This window comes from Hyla sarda, chromosome 2, assembly GCF_029499605.1.
Source record: "Hyla sarda isolate aHylSar1 chromosome 2, aHylSar1.hap1, whole genome shotgun sequence".
Lineage (NCBI taxonomy): Eukaryota > Metazoa > Chordata > Amphibia > Anura > Hylidae > Hyla > Hyla sarda.
In genome coordinates this window covers 382,748,070-382,762,946 of record NC_079190.1, presented here as the reverse complement: position 1 = coordinate 382,762,946, position 14,877 = coordinate 382,748,070, and the positions used below count along the sequence as shown (strand labels likewise).

Here is a 14,877-nt window from a genome sequence, read left to right as displayed (position 1 = left end):
TTGACAGATACGACTCCATAAATTGGGCCAGCCTTTGCATTATAGTTGAAATCTTTCCATTATAAGATTATGCAATAGTATGTCTGGAATACCATCCAAACTCCAGAAAATGTTAGGAAATTGGATCGGTAATCATTCATACTTAAGTGTCACCAGAGTTGGATTTACATAGCTACGAATCATGGCTTGTCTGTGTGCACACCAAAGGAATGTGTTTATTTTCAGGAAAAGCAAGGTCCAGTGCCTTTCCTAATATCAAAGAGATGCAGAACACAAAAATATGATATGCCTCATTTCTGTGCACTATATGAGACATTACACAGGCCCTGTCATATACAGATGTGTCCATCCTTACCTTTCAACAAATTTCTTATCACACAAATTCAACACATTCTTACAACATGCTAGAAAAACCCTTGAAAGGCTGCGAGTCACATGACAATATGCCCTCATATAGAGACATACATTAGTATAAACATCTTCCGACGGACCTAAAAAGCTGTTCATCTGACCCCACTCATCTAAGGATGGACACGTGTATGTCACTGCAATGGATGATGCCTATTACTGTCAGTAATCTGAAATATTTGGCATTCTGCATGTTACAGTTATGCAACCCCTTAAGCCTTCACCATTGCATCATCACTTGTAAATCATCTCCTCTATCTTACAAATCAATCCTCCGAACACTTACTATAACATTATGGTGTCATTTACAATGTCAACTTCCTCACAAAAACATATGGATCCTATCTGTGTAAATCCCAGGCACTGGGCAGTGAACTGCAGGAATTGCCCCATTAATCCTACTATATACTGTATAATGTAGCTGTAACTCCCCCAGAGATCTGCTATGCTGTGTTGTAAAGACGTAGAGAAAAACCTCACAGCAACCCCTGTATGATTAAAGTCAGGATACACAATTAGAGGCTTGGGGAAATAGACTCTATTGGAATATTGGATGATGTTAGACTGAAGTTGTAGATAAGATAAGCACGCTATGGAAGGAGTGGAAAAATGCTATGGTTATTCAAGCTGTGTTCACATCTACAGTTTTCTGTTCTATTACAGTATAAGAGCAGAAAATTAGAATTAAAGTTGTGAAAGATTGTCACATACTGAACACCAGTGGCACCCAACAAACCCACGTTTATTTAAAATAAGGCCACGCCCTTTTTCATTTCACACCACGTCCCCTCAATGCAAGTCTATGGGAGGGGGAGTGATGGCCGGCACGCCCCCTCCCATAGACTTGCATTGAGGGGCATGGCGTGATGCCACGAGGGGGTGTGACAGTGACGTCATGACTCCAAAGCCCGCACCGAGCGTTTAGAACTGAATGTTCCGGATGCTGGGGCAGTGGAGTACCCATTTAAGTGTTCTACCCAAACAATAAATCTGATGTCTGCATAGTACTGAGTAGAAGTTTGTGCTCCAAAGATGTTCTTTCTGCCATTTCCGGCCACCAGTCACATATTGTAGCATTACATACCAGACATTCAAATGATTGGCTTAGCATGTAAAGCATAGATGCTCAGTCTACCAATGTGGAAGTCACTCATCCCAAGCAGGGGATGACCCTCTATGATGACCATATGACCAAACCGGGAGTACGGAAAGAGTTTGTTCTAATGGGCAGAATGGTGGCTCAGTAAGTGGCACTGTTGCCTTGGGGTCCTGGATTCAAATCCCACCACAGACAACATCTGCATGGAGATCATCCATTCTACTGGTGTTAATGTGGGGTTCCTCCAGGTACTCCCACACTGCAAAAACATACTGTTAGGTAAATTTAGATACATGAGTAAAGTTAATGCACCCCTAATATTTCTTGTCTGCATGAATCTAAACATTCTGTAATAACTACATGTCCCATTATATTTTGTACATTGTGGAAGAACATGTTAGATACCTGCTGTAGACCAAATGAGAGTATATATTTTATAACTGGATTCATAAATGGGTTATTAAAGCTGAAAAGATAAAACACTAAGAGTCTAGTATTTGATACCTTTTAGTACCCATTCGCACTACGGAATCTCTACCCGGAGAAGTTATGGGTAGAGATTCCATCTGTAGAGGCTGCTGCTCAAAAAATGACATAGCAATAGTGGGGTTAAGACAAGTAATGGAAAGTAGAAACTTTTGAAATATGTGACTCTTTGTGGTGTTAAAGGGATACTCCACTGGAAAACATTTTTTTCAATCAATTGGTGCCAGAAAGTTAAACAGATTTGTAAATGACTTCTATTAAAAAATCTTAACCCTTCCAGTACTTATCAGCTGCTGTATGTTCCAGAGGAAGTTCTTTTCTTTTTGAATTTCCTTTCTGTCTGACCAAAAGTGTTCTCTGCTGGCACCTCTGTCCACGTCAGGAACTGTCCAGAGAAGGAGAAAATCCCCATAGCAAACCTATCCTGCGCTTGACAGTTCCTAAAATGAACAGAGGTGGCAGCAGAGAGCACTTGTGGTGAGACAGAAAGGAAATTCAAAAAGAAAAGAACTTTCTCTGGAACATACAGCAGCTGATAAGAACTGGAAGGATTATAGGGGTACTCCGGTGGAAAACTTTTTTTTTTTTTCCTTATCAACTGGTGCCAGAAAGTTAAACAGATTTGTAAATTACTTCTATTAAAAATCTTAATCCTTCCAGTACTTATTAGCTGCTGAATACTAAGGAGGAAATTCTTTTCTTTTTGGAACACAGTGCTCTCTGCTGAGATCATGACCACAGTGCTCTCTGCTGACATCTCTGTCCATTTTAAGAACTGTCCAGAATAGGAGAAAATCCCTATACCAAACATATGCTGCTCAATGTTTTATCATTTCTATCTACTGGCAAACATGGTACAAAGATAGTTTTTCCTTTCACAAAAAGTTGAGAAGTTATGTGGCTATAATGTGGACCGACTTTTCCCTGGATCAATAGTTTTTATGTTTTTAAGAAGCTTTGTCTATATGATACTTTGCTGTCATTCTTTTTTCTGTCTACATTGGGGGAATTTATTAGGGCTTGCCGGACAGATTTCTGGTGGAAGCATTGGAAGCATCCCTTTTGTTTTTCCCTACACCAACACCTTTCTCTGATCTTCTCTATCCAGTTACCACATGGTTAATAAATATAAAACTGAGCAGACTGGTATGCTATCACTTAGCTGTTTTCATATTCATTACTAATCCATGGAGCGTGTGCTGCTTTATAGCATCCATGAAAGGAATACAAGCAAAAAGAATTCCAAGGGCCTACGTAATATCAGCAAAGCTACAAAGAAAATAATCGGTAGAGTCAGGATGTGCGCAGTGTTGTTCTGACCATCTCCACTGTTTGGCTCTCTTTTCGCTATAGAGGAATGCTCATAATGCTGCTCAGTTACTGTGGAGGATCAATCTATAGGGCCATCAGTAACCAGCAAAAATGCTTTATTTCTGCACAGAGCAATTCAGAAAAATAAGAATGACTATGTTCTCCGTCATAGTTTTCTATTAAAACTACCTTGTATTCGTTCTAGCAGTCAGCCAGCAGCAGTGCACCAAAATGACAGAAACCCACATGGACTCTATTTAAGTTAATGAGATATATGGGAAGCCATGATGCTAATGTGAACATGGCCTAGCAATCTGTTTGGGATGAAAATTGTATTCCATATATAATGGGTGGATTTTTTTACTCCTGTGTAATACTTTGATGTCATCAATTTAGAACACGCAGTCTCACACTACATAGTATATTTGATGCAATGTTGTCTAACTCTACAACAATATGTTGCACCAAAATTTTGGACAATGTAGCATTTCAGCCAATAAGCCCTACCTCTTTGCCATTAACAGACTTTCTTTGTCAAAGGAAGCACAAAAATAGTCTAAAGCATTTAAATATGGTGCAAGGAATGTACAACATTTCTGTGCATAAATTAAGCCAAAATCTTGTTTCCTTTGCAAGTTAGTATATCTGTCCTGTCATTGTAAGGTCAGTAGAATTTGGATATTTAAATGGGCACTGTCATTAAAACTCTATCTTGCTATTGCACTCCTTATGTTAAATAATAAAATCTTTCTAATGTGCTTTATGTACTTTGTTTAAAAAAAATACTTTTCTATGTTTTATTTGTGTTTGAAAAGCTGCCACTAGGTGTCTGCCTACTTGTCCAGAGCACATTTCTCCCAATCTCTTGCACAGACTTTGGACTCCTGCTCACCTTCCAGAAGTCCAAAATCAGGAAATGCAGTCTGGAGTGCTGAGGGTGTGTGTGCAGCCTTATCCAATCATATATCATCTCACAAACTGAACTGTATTCAAGTAAGAATGCATGGGCTACGTAGTGATCTTTGAAAAAACTCAGGTCCTCACGGTTAGGTGATTCTTTTCCCTTTTGTTTTATTCCATACGTTCTGCACAACTTATCGATGGTATAAGGCAAACATCCATCCTAGCAGAGGTCTTACACACTAGTTGGGAGCTATCAGGGTCTGACGCCATTTCAGGGGACCGCCCCCTTACTCATGCGTAACGCATGAGTAAGGGGGCGGTCCCCCGAAACGGCATCAGACCCTGATGGCTCCCAACTAGTGTGTAAGAAGGAAAAGAATCACCTAACCGTGAGTGCCTGAGTTTTTTCAAAGATTACTACGTAGCCCATGCATTCTTACTTGAATATAGTCTATAGTGGAGTCAGTGGATATCTACACCTGGGCGTAATTGCTAGTCTACACAGAGACTTTCCTTCTCTTAGTTCACACACTGAACTGCTCTGGGCTGTGTGTAGCAGAGTAAGGGAGGAAGTTCTCCCCTGTATGGCTTCAGATGATGTCACGCCTGCTGGGGAACGTCCCTTGCCAGTCTGTGAATCTGACTGAGACTGAGTAGAAAATACAGAGCAATATCAAGATAGAAAACAAAAAAATAATAAAAATAAAGGCAGGGGTGGTTTATCATGATGAGGACAGTGAACTGGGAGGATTATAAAATTTAACAAGATCATGAGAGGTACTCTTTAAAGAGGTTTTCCACAATTTTGCATTGGTGATCTGTCCATTAATGTGTAACAGTAGTCATCCTGGGATGCCCATTGATGCCCAGGCTGAATGAAGGGGCAGCAGCATTGTCTTGAGCATTGCAGCCCCTCCACTACAATACGGAAACAGCACTAGACACATACTGTAGGTCAGCCCCACCTGACTGTTGACTGTCACCTCACCAGTTGTCCTGTCAAACTACAACTATTGGCACTGTTAGGTAGACAATTGGTCCCATTTATTGCTGGTTACTAAAATAATAATAAAATGGCCTTTTTTCTGTAGAACTTTACTGAATATTCTTTACTATGTGCAAGTTAAAATTAAATGTATCCTGAATGTACTATCTGCAAACAAAACCAATATTCCTATTGTTCCTCCTGAAAACCTCATATGGCATCCAGAATGAAATCAGATATTTAATGCCTGTCTGTTTTTCTGTCCACAGGAGTACCTGCTGGAGGATTACCTGGGGGTCAGTATTTACCAGGTGGAGGTGCAGGGGCATATCCTGGTAAGTAGAAGTCCATTTTGATAAAACAGTTGAAATTTATGTTAATTGAATGTGCCATCTACAATCAACGGGGCTGGCATGTATATACAACATATACATTTACAGAAATGGGTTAATGCTATTAAACTCAGTCTTGGTTTACCTATGGCTGCATTTTAGTTATATAATTAGACAGTATATGCCTTTCATTTCAACCAACTGTAGTTGTATCGGACTATATTCGTAATGTGTTTGGATAAGGAAATTAATGCCGAAGGTATGGTATGTGCTTCTGACTTTCTTAATACAGATGTGTCCCTTCTTAAAAGAGTTTTCCAGAGAAAACCTATTGATGGCCTATTCACACGATAGCACATTGGGAGGGTATTCTGCACAATCAATGTCAACAATGTATGACTCTAAAATTTTGGTTCAGCTAGAAGTCAAACTCCAGGTGGTTCAATTTGGCCACATGGATGATAGAAATGGGGAAAGGATCACATTCCATAATTCCCTTCAAACTGCTCTCCCAACCAGTCAGGAAGCAGTGATGATAAAGCCCCTATGAAAACCTATGCACAGAGAAAGCAGGTGTTAGGTGAAGATCTCTTTGAGGGGCAGTAATCAGTGAACAACACAGATAGGAGTAGGACCACACATATATAATAATTGTAGTAAAGCAGCAAAGAGTGTTCTGCATCTGTTCAGTCAAAATATTTAATAATTTGAAGTTAATTGTGCCAGTTTTTTGTTTTACACTTATTGTGAAAACGTTGTGTCTAGAGGGTATTGTGTCACTTCTGTGCACTTTCCAGGAGGCCAACGCTGTTGCTAAGCCTAAAATGGAAATTATTTTACACAATTTTTGTACTACCACAAAGGGATAATTTGTAGACCACTTGGAAAAGCCATTGTTTCTTTTCATTCCACTTTATGCATATAAACACCAGCAGGCATTTGGCTCCAAAAAGGAGAAATTTTGGATATTCATTTTTAAAAACCAACAAACAAATCTGAGTGCAGTGGGTTTTTATACAACCAGTTAGTTACCACTGAATACCATCTGTTTACCCATAGCCATAAGTGTTGCCTAAAATGACATTGATTTTGTCATAAAGTACAACACTGCACATAGTCACAGATTATGTACAGGCCCTAACAGTGTTGAATTAGTTTCATGAGAAATTGAAGTCCTCAACCAAATTATAGATAAGGTAAGAGTGGATATATTGATAAGATACTGCACTGAAGACTTCTTACTTTAGTATTATTATTTGTGTTTTAGTGGCTACAATACTTTCATGGAGTTAAAGGATCACTCTTGGGAAAACAGATAGATTGTGATGTGTACTGCAGGAATAGTGCATGTTTCTCTGCCCATTCAGGCCTTGGAATAGGTCACAAAAGTCACAATCTTATGTCTCATTTTTAATGTTTAAAAAGCACATTAACCCATAAACTAGAAGCAATTTGCATGGGATGCAAGAAACAAAACTGAATTTAATTATTCTGCTTCATGAATATGGCTTAATTGAAAGAATATCTGTTCCCATGTGCCATGTACAAAGTCTTAAGTGTAAATGTATAAACGGTTACATAATTCTGACTGCAACTGTTGTGGTTTTCTTTATGAAGGAGGAGCTGGTTTAGGAGCTGGAGGTGTAGGACCTGGTGGTGTAGGAGGAGCAGGTCAGTGTAACCCATTGTTTTCTTGATAGATGTTTGTACAGGCAATTGTTATCAGAGTTGCATTCAACTTGTCCAGATTCTTTGAAAAGTCAAGTAAGGCTCTGTTCATAATACCATAATGGTTTCCATTAAAACGGGAACCATGACGGCAGTGCCACAATGGATCCAACTGTATAATGGGTTCTATTACGGTCCATGGTGGCTTCACCAGTCATAAATTATTAAGGATTTATTCTATACATCTAGTAAAAAACATCCTTATCTAATGTAAGCGCTAATAAAAAATGAAAAGCCTAGTTCGCTGGGGTAACTTGTAGTTCCTTATCCCTTTTGAAAAATCTTGTAGTTCCCCTGCCCTACCGTCTGCTATTTATAATACAGATATCTTCTCATGTTACAGAGGGTCCTCTCAGAGAGCAGGGTGTGACTGCAAACTATTCCTTAGGCTGATGTAATAGTAATAATAATCCAAAACATTTATATTGATATGCCTAACTTTGTTCTTTTTTATCTAGGGTTATATCCCGGAGGAAAACCCCCCAAGCCAGGTAAAATGATGACTTTGTATAGTTCTTATGTTTTGGTTGGTAGTTGAGGCATGGAACATTGAGATATAAAAAGGCTAGAATACAATGATAGTGATGCCATACAGGAACAGGCTTTCCACCATTAGGATACAGCTGCTGCTTCCTCTTCATATTGGACTCAGGTGCCAATACATGCTACCCACACTAAAATAAAAGTGTTACTCTTTAATGAATTATATTGGACAGGAAGTTATATAAGGTGTTTTTGGCCTCTACTTTTCTAGGCACAGCATCCTTTTACAGAACACTTTGTTAAGCATGCACAATATGTTGGCTTAAACTGCAATGAAGTCATGCAAAGAGTTGTCCCTCACCTCAATGGCTGACATTATACATCATAATCCTGTGTATTATGTATTCCTATTGTATTAAAAAAGTAATCTGTGCCTCTTTTACAGAGTATGATAAAAAGCAGAATGTGCAGACATGCATTACATTTCTTGCCGAATGTTCTCATTACTGTTTTTTTTTTAGCTGACTCCATACCCTTGCTTTGTACAACTTTTTTTGGTACAAACTGAAATGGTAGCAACATGTTCCTTGAATATATTCAGGCCCCTGCCCCTTTACTAAGTCTAATTTCTAGATCTTCCAATGATCTCTTTGTCTGCCCTCAACCAACACTATGGCCAATAAGATCTGTCAATTGGACCCAGCTAGTCTGTTTGTTTCACAGAGAAAAATGTTTTTATAGTATGCAAAAACAAACAGATATTACACTGATATTCTTATGGGGACACTACATTTACTAAATTCACATATTCTGTTGCCTATTGACCTATGAGGGTTCAATTGTCACAGCCCCCATGACCTTCACAATAAAGATGCCACAGCACTAGCTGAGTACTTTAGTATTGCTTTAGTATTGCTGGCTTATCTTTGGATTGAAAGGGTTACAAAGTTTGAACAAGCCGTGTAACATCATTGTTTATTAGGAACATCCAAACACAACCAATACAAAACTTTCAGAGCTTTGTCTGGTAATAAAAAGATCACTTCAGTTGGGGTGTCGTGAGTTGGGCCTCGACCAAGCTGACACTGATGACCTATCCTAAGGAGAGTGTATCAATATTAAAGACTTGGAAAACCCTTTCACTTAAATTTGGTTGGGGTAAACTTCACCTTGTTCTTTTGATCAGCCAGAAGTTGGACCTTCACCAGTTATAATTAGAGATGAGCGAATTTAAAAAAAAAATTTATTCTGACGATTCTCCGAATTTTCCGAAAAAATTTGGCTTGGTCCGAATTTATTTGTGGCAAATCTCTACTAAAAACGGCTATTTCTGGCCTACAGAGAGCCTCAATAGGTGTGTAGAACACTTTGCCTTGCTGTAACATGCATAGGGTGTTTGCTGGGTTAGTGAAATAACAGGTATGGCATGCAGATTAGAGGCGTCGATATTAGAATCACTTTCGCAGAGTGGCATAATGACATAGCCTGGAGGTGGCATAAGTATGAGGAGACCATATAGTGGCTGAATGACACAGCATGGAAGTGGCGTCAGCATGAGGAGACCATATAGTGCCTGAATGACACACCCTAGAGTTGGCAGCAGCATGAGGAGACCATATAGTGGCCGAATTACACAGCCTGGAGTCAGCAGCAGCAAGAGAGACCCTATAGTGGCTGAATGACACAGCCTGGATGTCACGATGCCGGCTGGCAGGAGGTGGATCCTCTGTGCCAGAGAGGGATGGCGAGGACCGTGCTAGTGGACCGGTTCTAAGACACTACTGGTTTTCACCAGAGCCCGCCGCAAAGCGGGATGGTCTTGCTGCGGCGGTAGTGACCAGGTCGTATCCACTAGCAACGGCACCTCTCTGGCTGCTGAAGATAGGCGAGGTACAAGGGAGTAGGCAGAAGCAAAGTCGGACGTAGCAGAAGGTCGGGGGCAGGCGGCAAGGTTCGTAGTCAGGGGAGATAGCAGTAGTTCTGGTACACAGGGTATAAACACACAAAGAACGCTTTCACTGGCACTAAGGCAACAAGATCCGGCAAGGGAGTGCAAGGGAGGAGACTAGATATAAGCAGGGAACAGGTGGGAACCAATTAAGCTAATTGGGCCAGGCACCAATCATTGGTGCACTGGCCCTTTAAGTCTCAGGGAGCTGGCGCGCGCGCGCCCTAGAGAGCGGAGCCGCGCGCGCCAGCACATGACCGCAGGAGACGGGAACGGGTAAGTGACCTGGGATGCGATTCGCGAGCGGGCGCGTCCCGCTGTGCGAATCGCATCCCCAACGGCCATGAGAGAGCAGCGCTCCCGGTCAGCGGGACTGACCGGGGAGCTGCAGGGAAAGAGACGCCGTGAGCGCTCCGGGGAGGAGCGGGGACCCGGAGCGCTAGGCGTAACAGTACCCCCCCCCTTAGGTCTCCCCTTCTCTTTATCGGGTAACTGCCTCCCCTGGGATGAGGACACCGGGAAAGGATGGAGGGATTCCTCAACGGCAGGCAGAACCGCAGGAGTAGGAATGGGGAGAGAGGGCAGAGGGCGGGACCTGGCACGGGGCAGTGTGACACCAGGACGAGGGCCATGAGGGGACACAGAAGCTTGCCTGATGGAACTGGGAGGGGGGGAGGGGCATTTCCTGTGGCAGGCAGAGTCCTTAATGACCTTAGGGGGACCAGATACAGGAGGAACCACAGAGTTACGGCAAGGGTTACTGGGAACCGGTTTTAGACAGTTCTTGGAACAAGAGGACCCCCAACTCTTGATCTCCCCAGTGGACCAATCCAGGGTTGGGGAATGAAGTTGAAGCCAGGGAAGTCCAAGGAGAATTTCCGAGGTGCAATTGGGGAGGACCAAAAGTTCAATCCTCTCGTGGTGAGATCCGATGCTCATAAGAAGGGGCTCCGTGCGGAAACGTATGGTACAGTCCAACCTGGCTCCGTTGACCGCGGAAATGTGGAGTGGCTTGACAAGACGGGTCACCGGAATCCGGAATTTATTCACAAAGGAGTCCCGAATAAAATTCCCAGAAGCTCCAGAGTCCAGGCAGGCCACGGCTGAGAGGGGAGAGCTGGCTGAAGTGGAAATCCGAACAGGTACCGTGAGACGTGGAGAAGCCGACTTGGCATCAAGAGACGCCACACCCACGAGAGCTGAGTGCGAGCGTGCGTTTCCCAGACGTGGAGGACGGATTGGGCAATCCACCAGAAAATGTTCAGTACTGGCACAGTACAAACAAAGATTCTCTTCCTTACGGCGATTCCTCTCTTCCAGGGTCAGGCGAGACCGATCCACTTGCATGGCCTCCTCGGCGGGAGGCCTAGGCGCAGATTGCAGTGGAGACTGTGGGAGAGGTGTCCAGAGATCTAAGTCTTTTTCCTGGCGGAGCTCTTGATGCCTCTCAGAAAAACGCATGTCAATGCGAGTGGCTAGATGAATGAGTTCATGCAGGTTAGCAGGAGTCTCTCGTGCGGCCAGAACATCTTTAATGTTGCTGGATAGGCCTTTTTTAAAGGTCGCGCAGAGAGCCTCATTATTCCAGGATAGTTCAGAAGCAAGAGTACGGAATTGTATGGCGTACTCGCCAACGGAGGAATTACCCTGGACCAGGTTCAGCAGGGCAGTCTCAGCAGAAGAGGCTCGGGCAGGTTCCTCAAAGACGCTTCGAATTTCCGAGAAGAAGGAGTGTACAGAGGCAGTGACGGGGTCATCGCGGTCCCAGAGCGGTGTGGCCCATGACAGGGCCTTTCCAGACAGAAGGCTGACCACGAAAGCCACCCTAGACCTTTCAGTAGGAAACTGATCCGACATCATCTCCAAGTGCAAGGAACATTGCGAAAGAAAGCCACGGCAAAACTTAGAGTCCCCATTAAATTTGTCCGGCAAGGACAGGCGGAGGCTAGGAGCGGCCACTCGCTGCGGAAGGGGTGCAGGAGGTGGCGGAGGAGATGATTGCTGCTGCAGTTGCGACTGAAGTTGGTGCACAATGGTGGACATTTCCGACAGCCGGTGGGATAGATGGGCGATCTGTCGGGATTGCTGGGCGACCACCGTGGTGAGATCAGAGATGGACTGCTGGGGAACCTCAGCGGGATCCATGGCCGGATCTACTGTCACGATGCCGGCTGGCAGGAGGTGGATCCTCTGTGCCAGAGAGGGATGGCGAGGACCGTGCTAGTGGACCGGTTCTAAGACACTACTGGTTTTCACCAGAGCCCGCCGCAAAGCGGGATGGTCTTGCTGCGGCGGTAGTGACCAGGTCGTATCCACTAGCAACGGCACCTCTCTGGCTGCTGAAGATAGGCGAGGTACAAGGGAGTAGGCAGAAGCAAAGTCGGACGTAGCAGAAGGTCGGGGGCAGGCGGCAAGGTTCGTAGTCAGGGGAGATAGCAGTAGTTCTGGTACACAGGGTATAAACACACAAAGAACGCTTTCACTGGCACTAAGGCAACAAGATCCGGCAAGGGAGTGCAAGGGAGGAGACTAGATATAAGCAGGGAACAGGTGGGAACCAATTAAGCTAATTGGGCCAGGCACCAATCATTGGTGCACTGGCCCTTTAAGTCTCAGGGAGCTGGCGCGCGCGCGCCCTAGAGAGCGGAGCCGCGCGCGCCAGCACATGACCGCAGGAGACGGGAACGGGTAAGTGACCTGGGATGCGATTCGCGAGCGGGCGCGTCCCGCTGTGCGAATCGCATCCCCAACGGCCATGAGAGAGCAGCGCTCCCGGTCAGCGGGACTGACCGGGGAGCTGCAGGGAAAGAGACGCCGTGAGCGCTCCGGGGAGGAGCGGGGACCCGGAGCGCTAGGCGTAACACTGGAGTTCAATAAATGGAGGAAAAAAAGCGGAGGTAGTACCGGGTGCGGTGTAGGTCTTTAGCCGGTATAGGTGGGTACCCAGGTGGGGGTAGCGTGTTCCTTGCCGGTGATGGTAGCTTGGTATGCAGGCCAGCAGCGTGAGGACGGAGCTGCGATGGCGCTCCAAAGGAAGTAACCCAAGTCGTGGGTATTGATGCAAAATAATTTATTCTTACAGCATAAGAAATCAAAGAAAATAATAAATAAATATAAAGCAAGACACGTTTCGGGAGTCACAGCTCCCTTTTTCAATTGCAGGTGGTTGCTGTGACATCAACAGCAACCACCTGCAATTGAAAAAGGGAGCTGTGACTCCCGAAACGCGTCTTGCTTTATATTTATTTATTATTTTCTTTGATTTCTTACAATACACTCCACTACGCTGAAAACAGTATTTGTCTACAACACCAGCAGGTGTGTACTTTTGGCTGGCCTTTCACCGTAACTAGGCCCTTAGGACTTTAACAGGAACAAAATGGTACACCACTTAGATATACATACATAATATGCACTTATGAAGGGAGTACAATGCGCTCCAGTATGCTTAAAACAGTATTTGTCTACAACACCAGCAGGTGTGTACTTTTGGCTGGCCTTTCACCGTAACTAGGCCCTTAGGACTTTAACAGGAACAAAATGGTACACCACTTAGATGTACGTACGTGGTATGCACTTATGAGGGGAGTACAATGCGCTCCAGTGTGCTTAAAACAGTATTTGTCTACAACACCAGCAGGTCTGTACTTTTGGCTGGCCTTTCACAGTAACTAGGCCCTTAGGACTATAACAGGAACAAAATTGTACACCACTTAGATGTACATACGTGGTATACACTTATGAGAGGAGCACAATGTGCTCCACTACGCTTAAAACAGTATTTGTCTAGAACAGCAGTAGATGTGTACTTTTGGCTGGCCTTTCACAGTAACTTGGTCCTTAAGACTTTAACAGGAACAAAATTGTACACCACTTAGATGTACGTACGTGGTATGCACTTATGAGGGGAGTACAATGCACTCCACTATGCTTAAAACAGTATTTGTCTAGAACAGCAGCAGGTGTGTACTTTTGGCTGGCCTTTCACAGTAACTAAGCCCTTAAGACTTTAACACCTGTATGCACAGATTACAATTAATAGAAGACAATATGCTCTGCTACTCAACCAGTATTAGGCACTAATAGCAGGTGAGTGTTGCTTTTAGTGCTCTGCTCACCCTAACTGGTTGGCTACTATTAGCTTTTCAGTTGTTGTACACACAAGTGCTGCTACACCCAAAATTGCACTTTCTCTCTCAATCTCTCTCCCTTCCCTATCAGTGCTTCTAGCTGGATTTGGGCTTGAGGTCAATCACTGCTGTAAAAAATGCTTTTCTGTGCAAAACACACTGCTGTCTGTCCCTCTCTATCCCTCTGCAATAGAACGCTGATGTGAGTGGCCGCAAGATGGCTGCCGATTATATAGGGCTGGGACATCACAGGGGTGGCTGGCTGCTGATAGGCTGCATGTGATTCAGGGTCATCCCACCTACCCTTGTTCCCGCCTTCCCAGCATTCCTTGCCCCATGTCCTGACAGGTGGAGCCGCCATGGAGCATGGACCGCACTAAATGGAGTTTAATGAACCAATCTACGCAATCGAATAACGGCGATATTCGCATTCATTGCAAAGCGAATTTTTCATGAGATTTGTAACGAATTTGGATTAGTCAGATTTGATTCGCTTATCCCTAGTTATAATGTTATGGCAGATCCTAGTAGTATTAAATAACATTATAGGATGAGAATGTGCCTCCAGAAGTACAGATGTTTTTCATGAAAAGTGATAATTTTACTTAAAGTTTACAAATGGGAACATTCATAAACTTTTTGTACTCCGACCCCCCCCCCCCCCACCCACCCAATCTTTTACCTTGCCATTCTCTATTTTACCGTCATATAACAAAGTTAATAAAGTATTGTGTTCACAAATTTATACAGCGACTTTGGTCAGTACCAGAGTAGGGAGTTTGAGAACAGTTTTCATAAGAGTACGCCGTGAGTGCAGAAGTTTAATTTGTTTTATAGTATACTGATACCTTCCTGAATTCCCAAATGCAAGAAACTAAAGAATACTGTATTAACTTGTTCCACATAGAAGGCCAAGTCAAACACAATTACTTGAACTTAAAATAATATTGCATTAATATATAATTGCCGTTGCCTTTGTATTTTTGATGAATTAATCTCTCAGGGGCATTTGGATCACCTGTTTTCAATTTAAGTCCCATGATATTTGTTGGTTCTACTTAAAA

General features: G+C 43.5%; 1 protein-coding gene across 5 annotated transcripts in view; it reads left to right on the top strand.

Annotated features, from left to right (window-relative positions):
* ELN (elastin) overlaps window positions 1-14,877 on the top strand; it is a 99,597-nt gene that overhangs the window by 24,574 nt on the left and 60,146 nt on the right. For all 5 annotated transcript variants that reach the window (XM_056558527.1, XM_056558526.1, XM_056558524.1 and 2 more), the window contains exons 2-4: window positions 5,462-5,527; window positions 7,142-7,195; window positions 7,711-7,743. In XM_056558527.1, coding sequence (XP_056414502.1) covers window positions 5,462-5,527; window positions 7,142-7,195; window positions 7,711-7,743 — 153 coding nt within the window. The remainder of the gene's footprint in view (window positions 1-5,461; window positions 5,528-7,141; window positions 7,196-7,710; window positions 7,744-14,877) is intronic.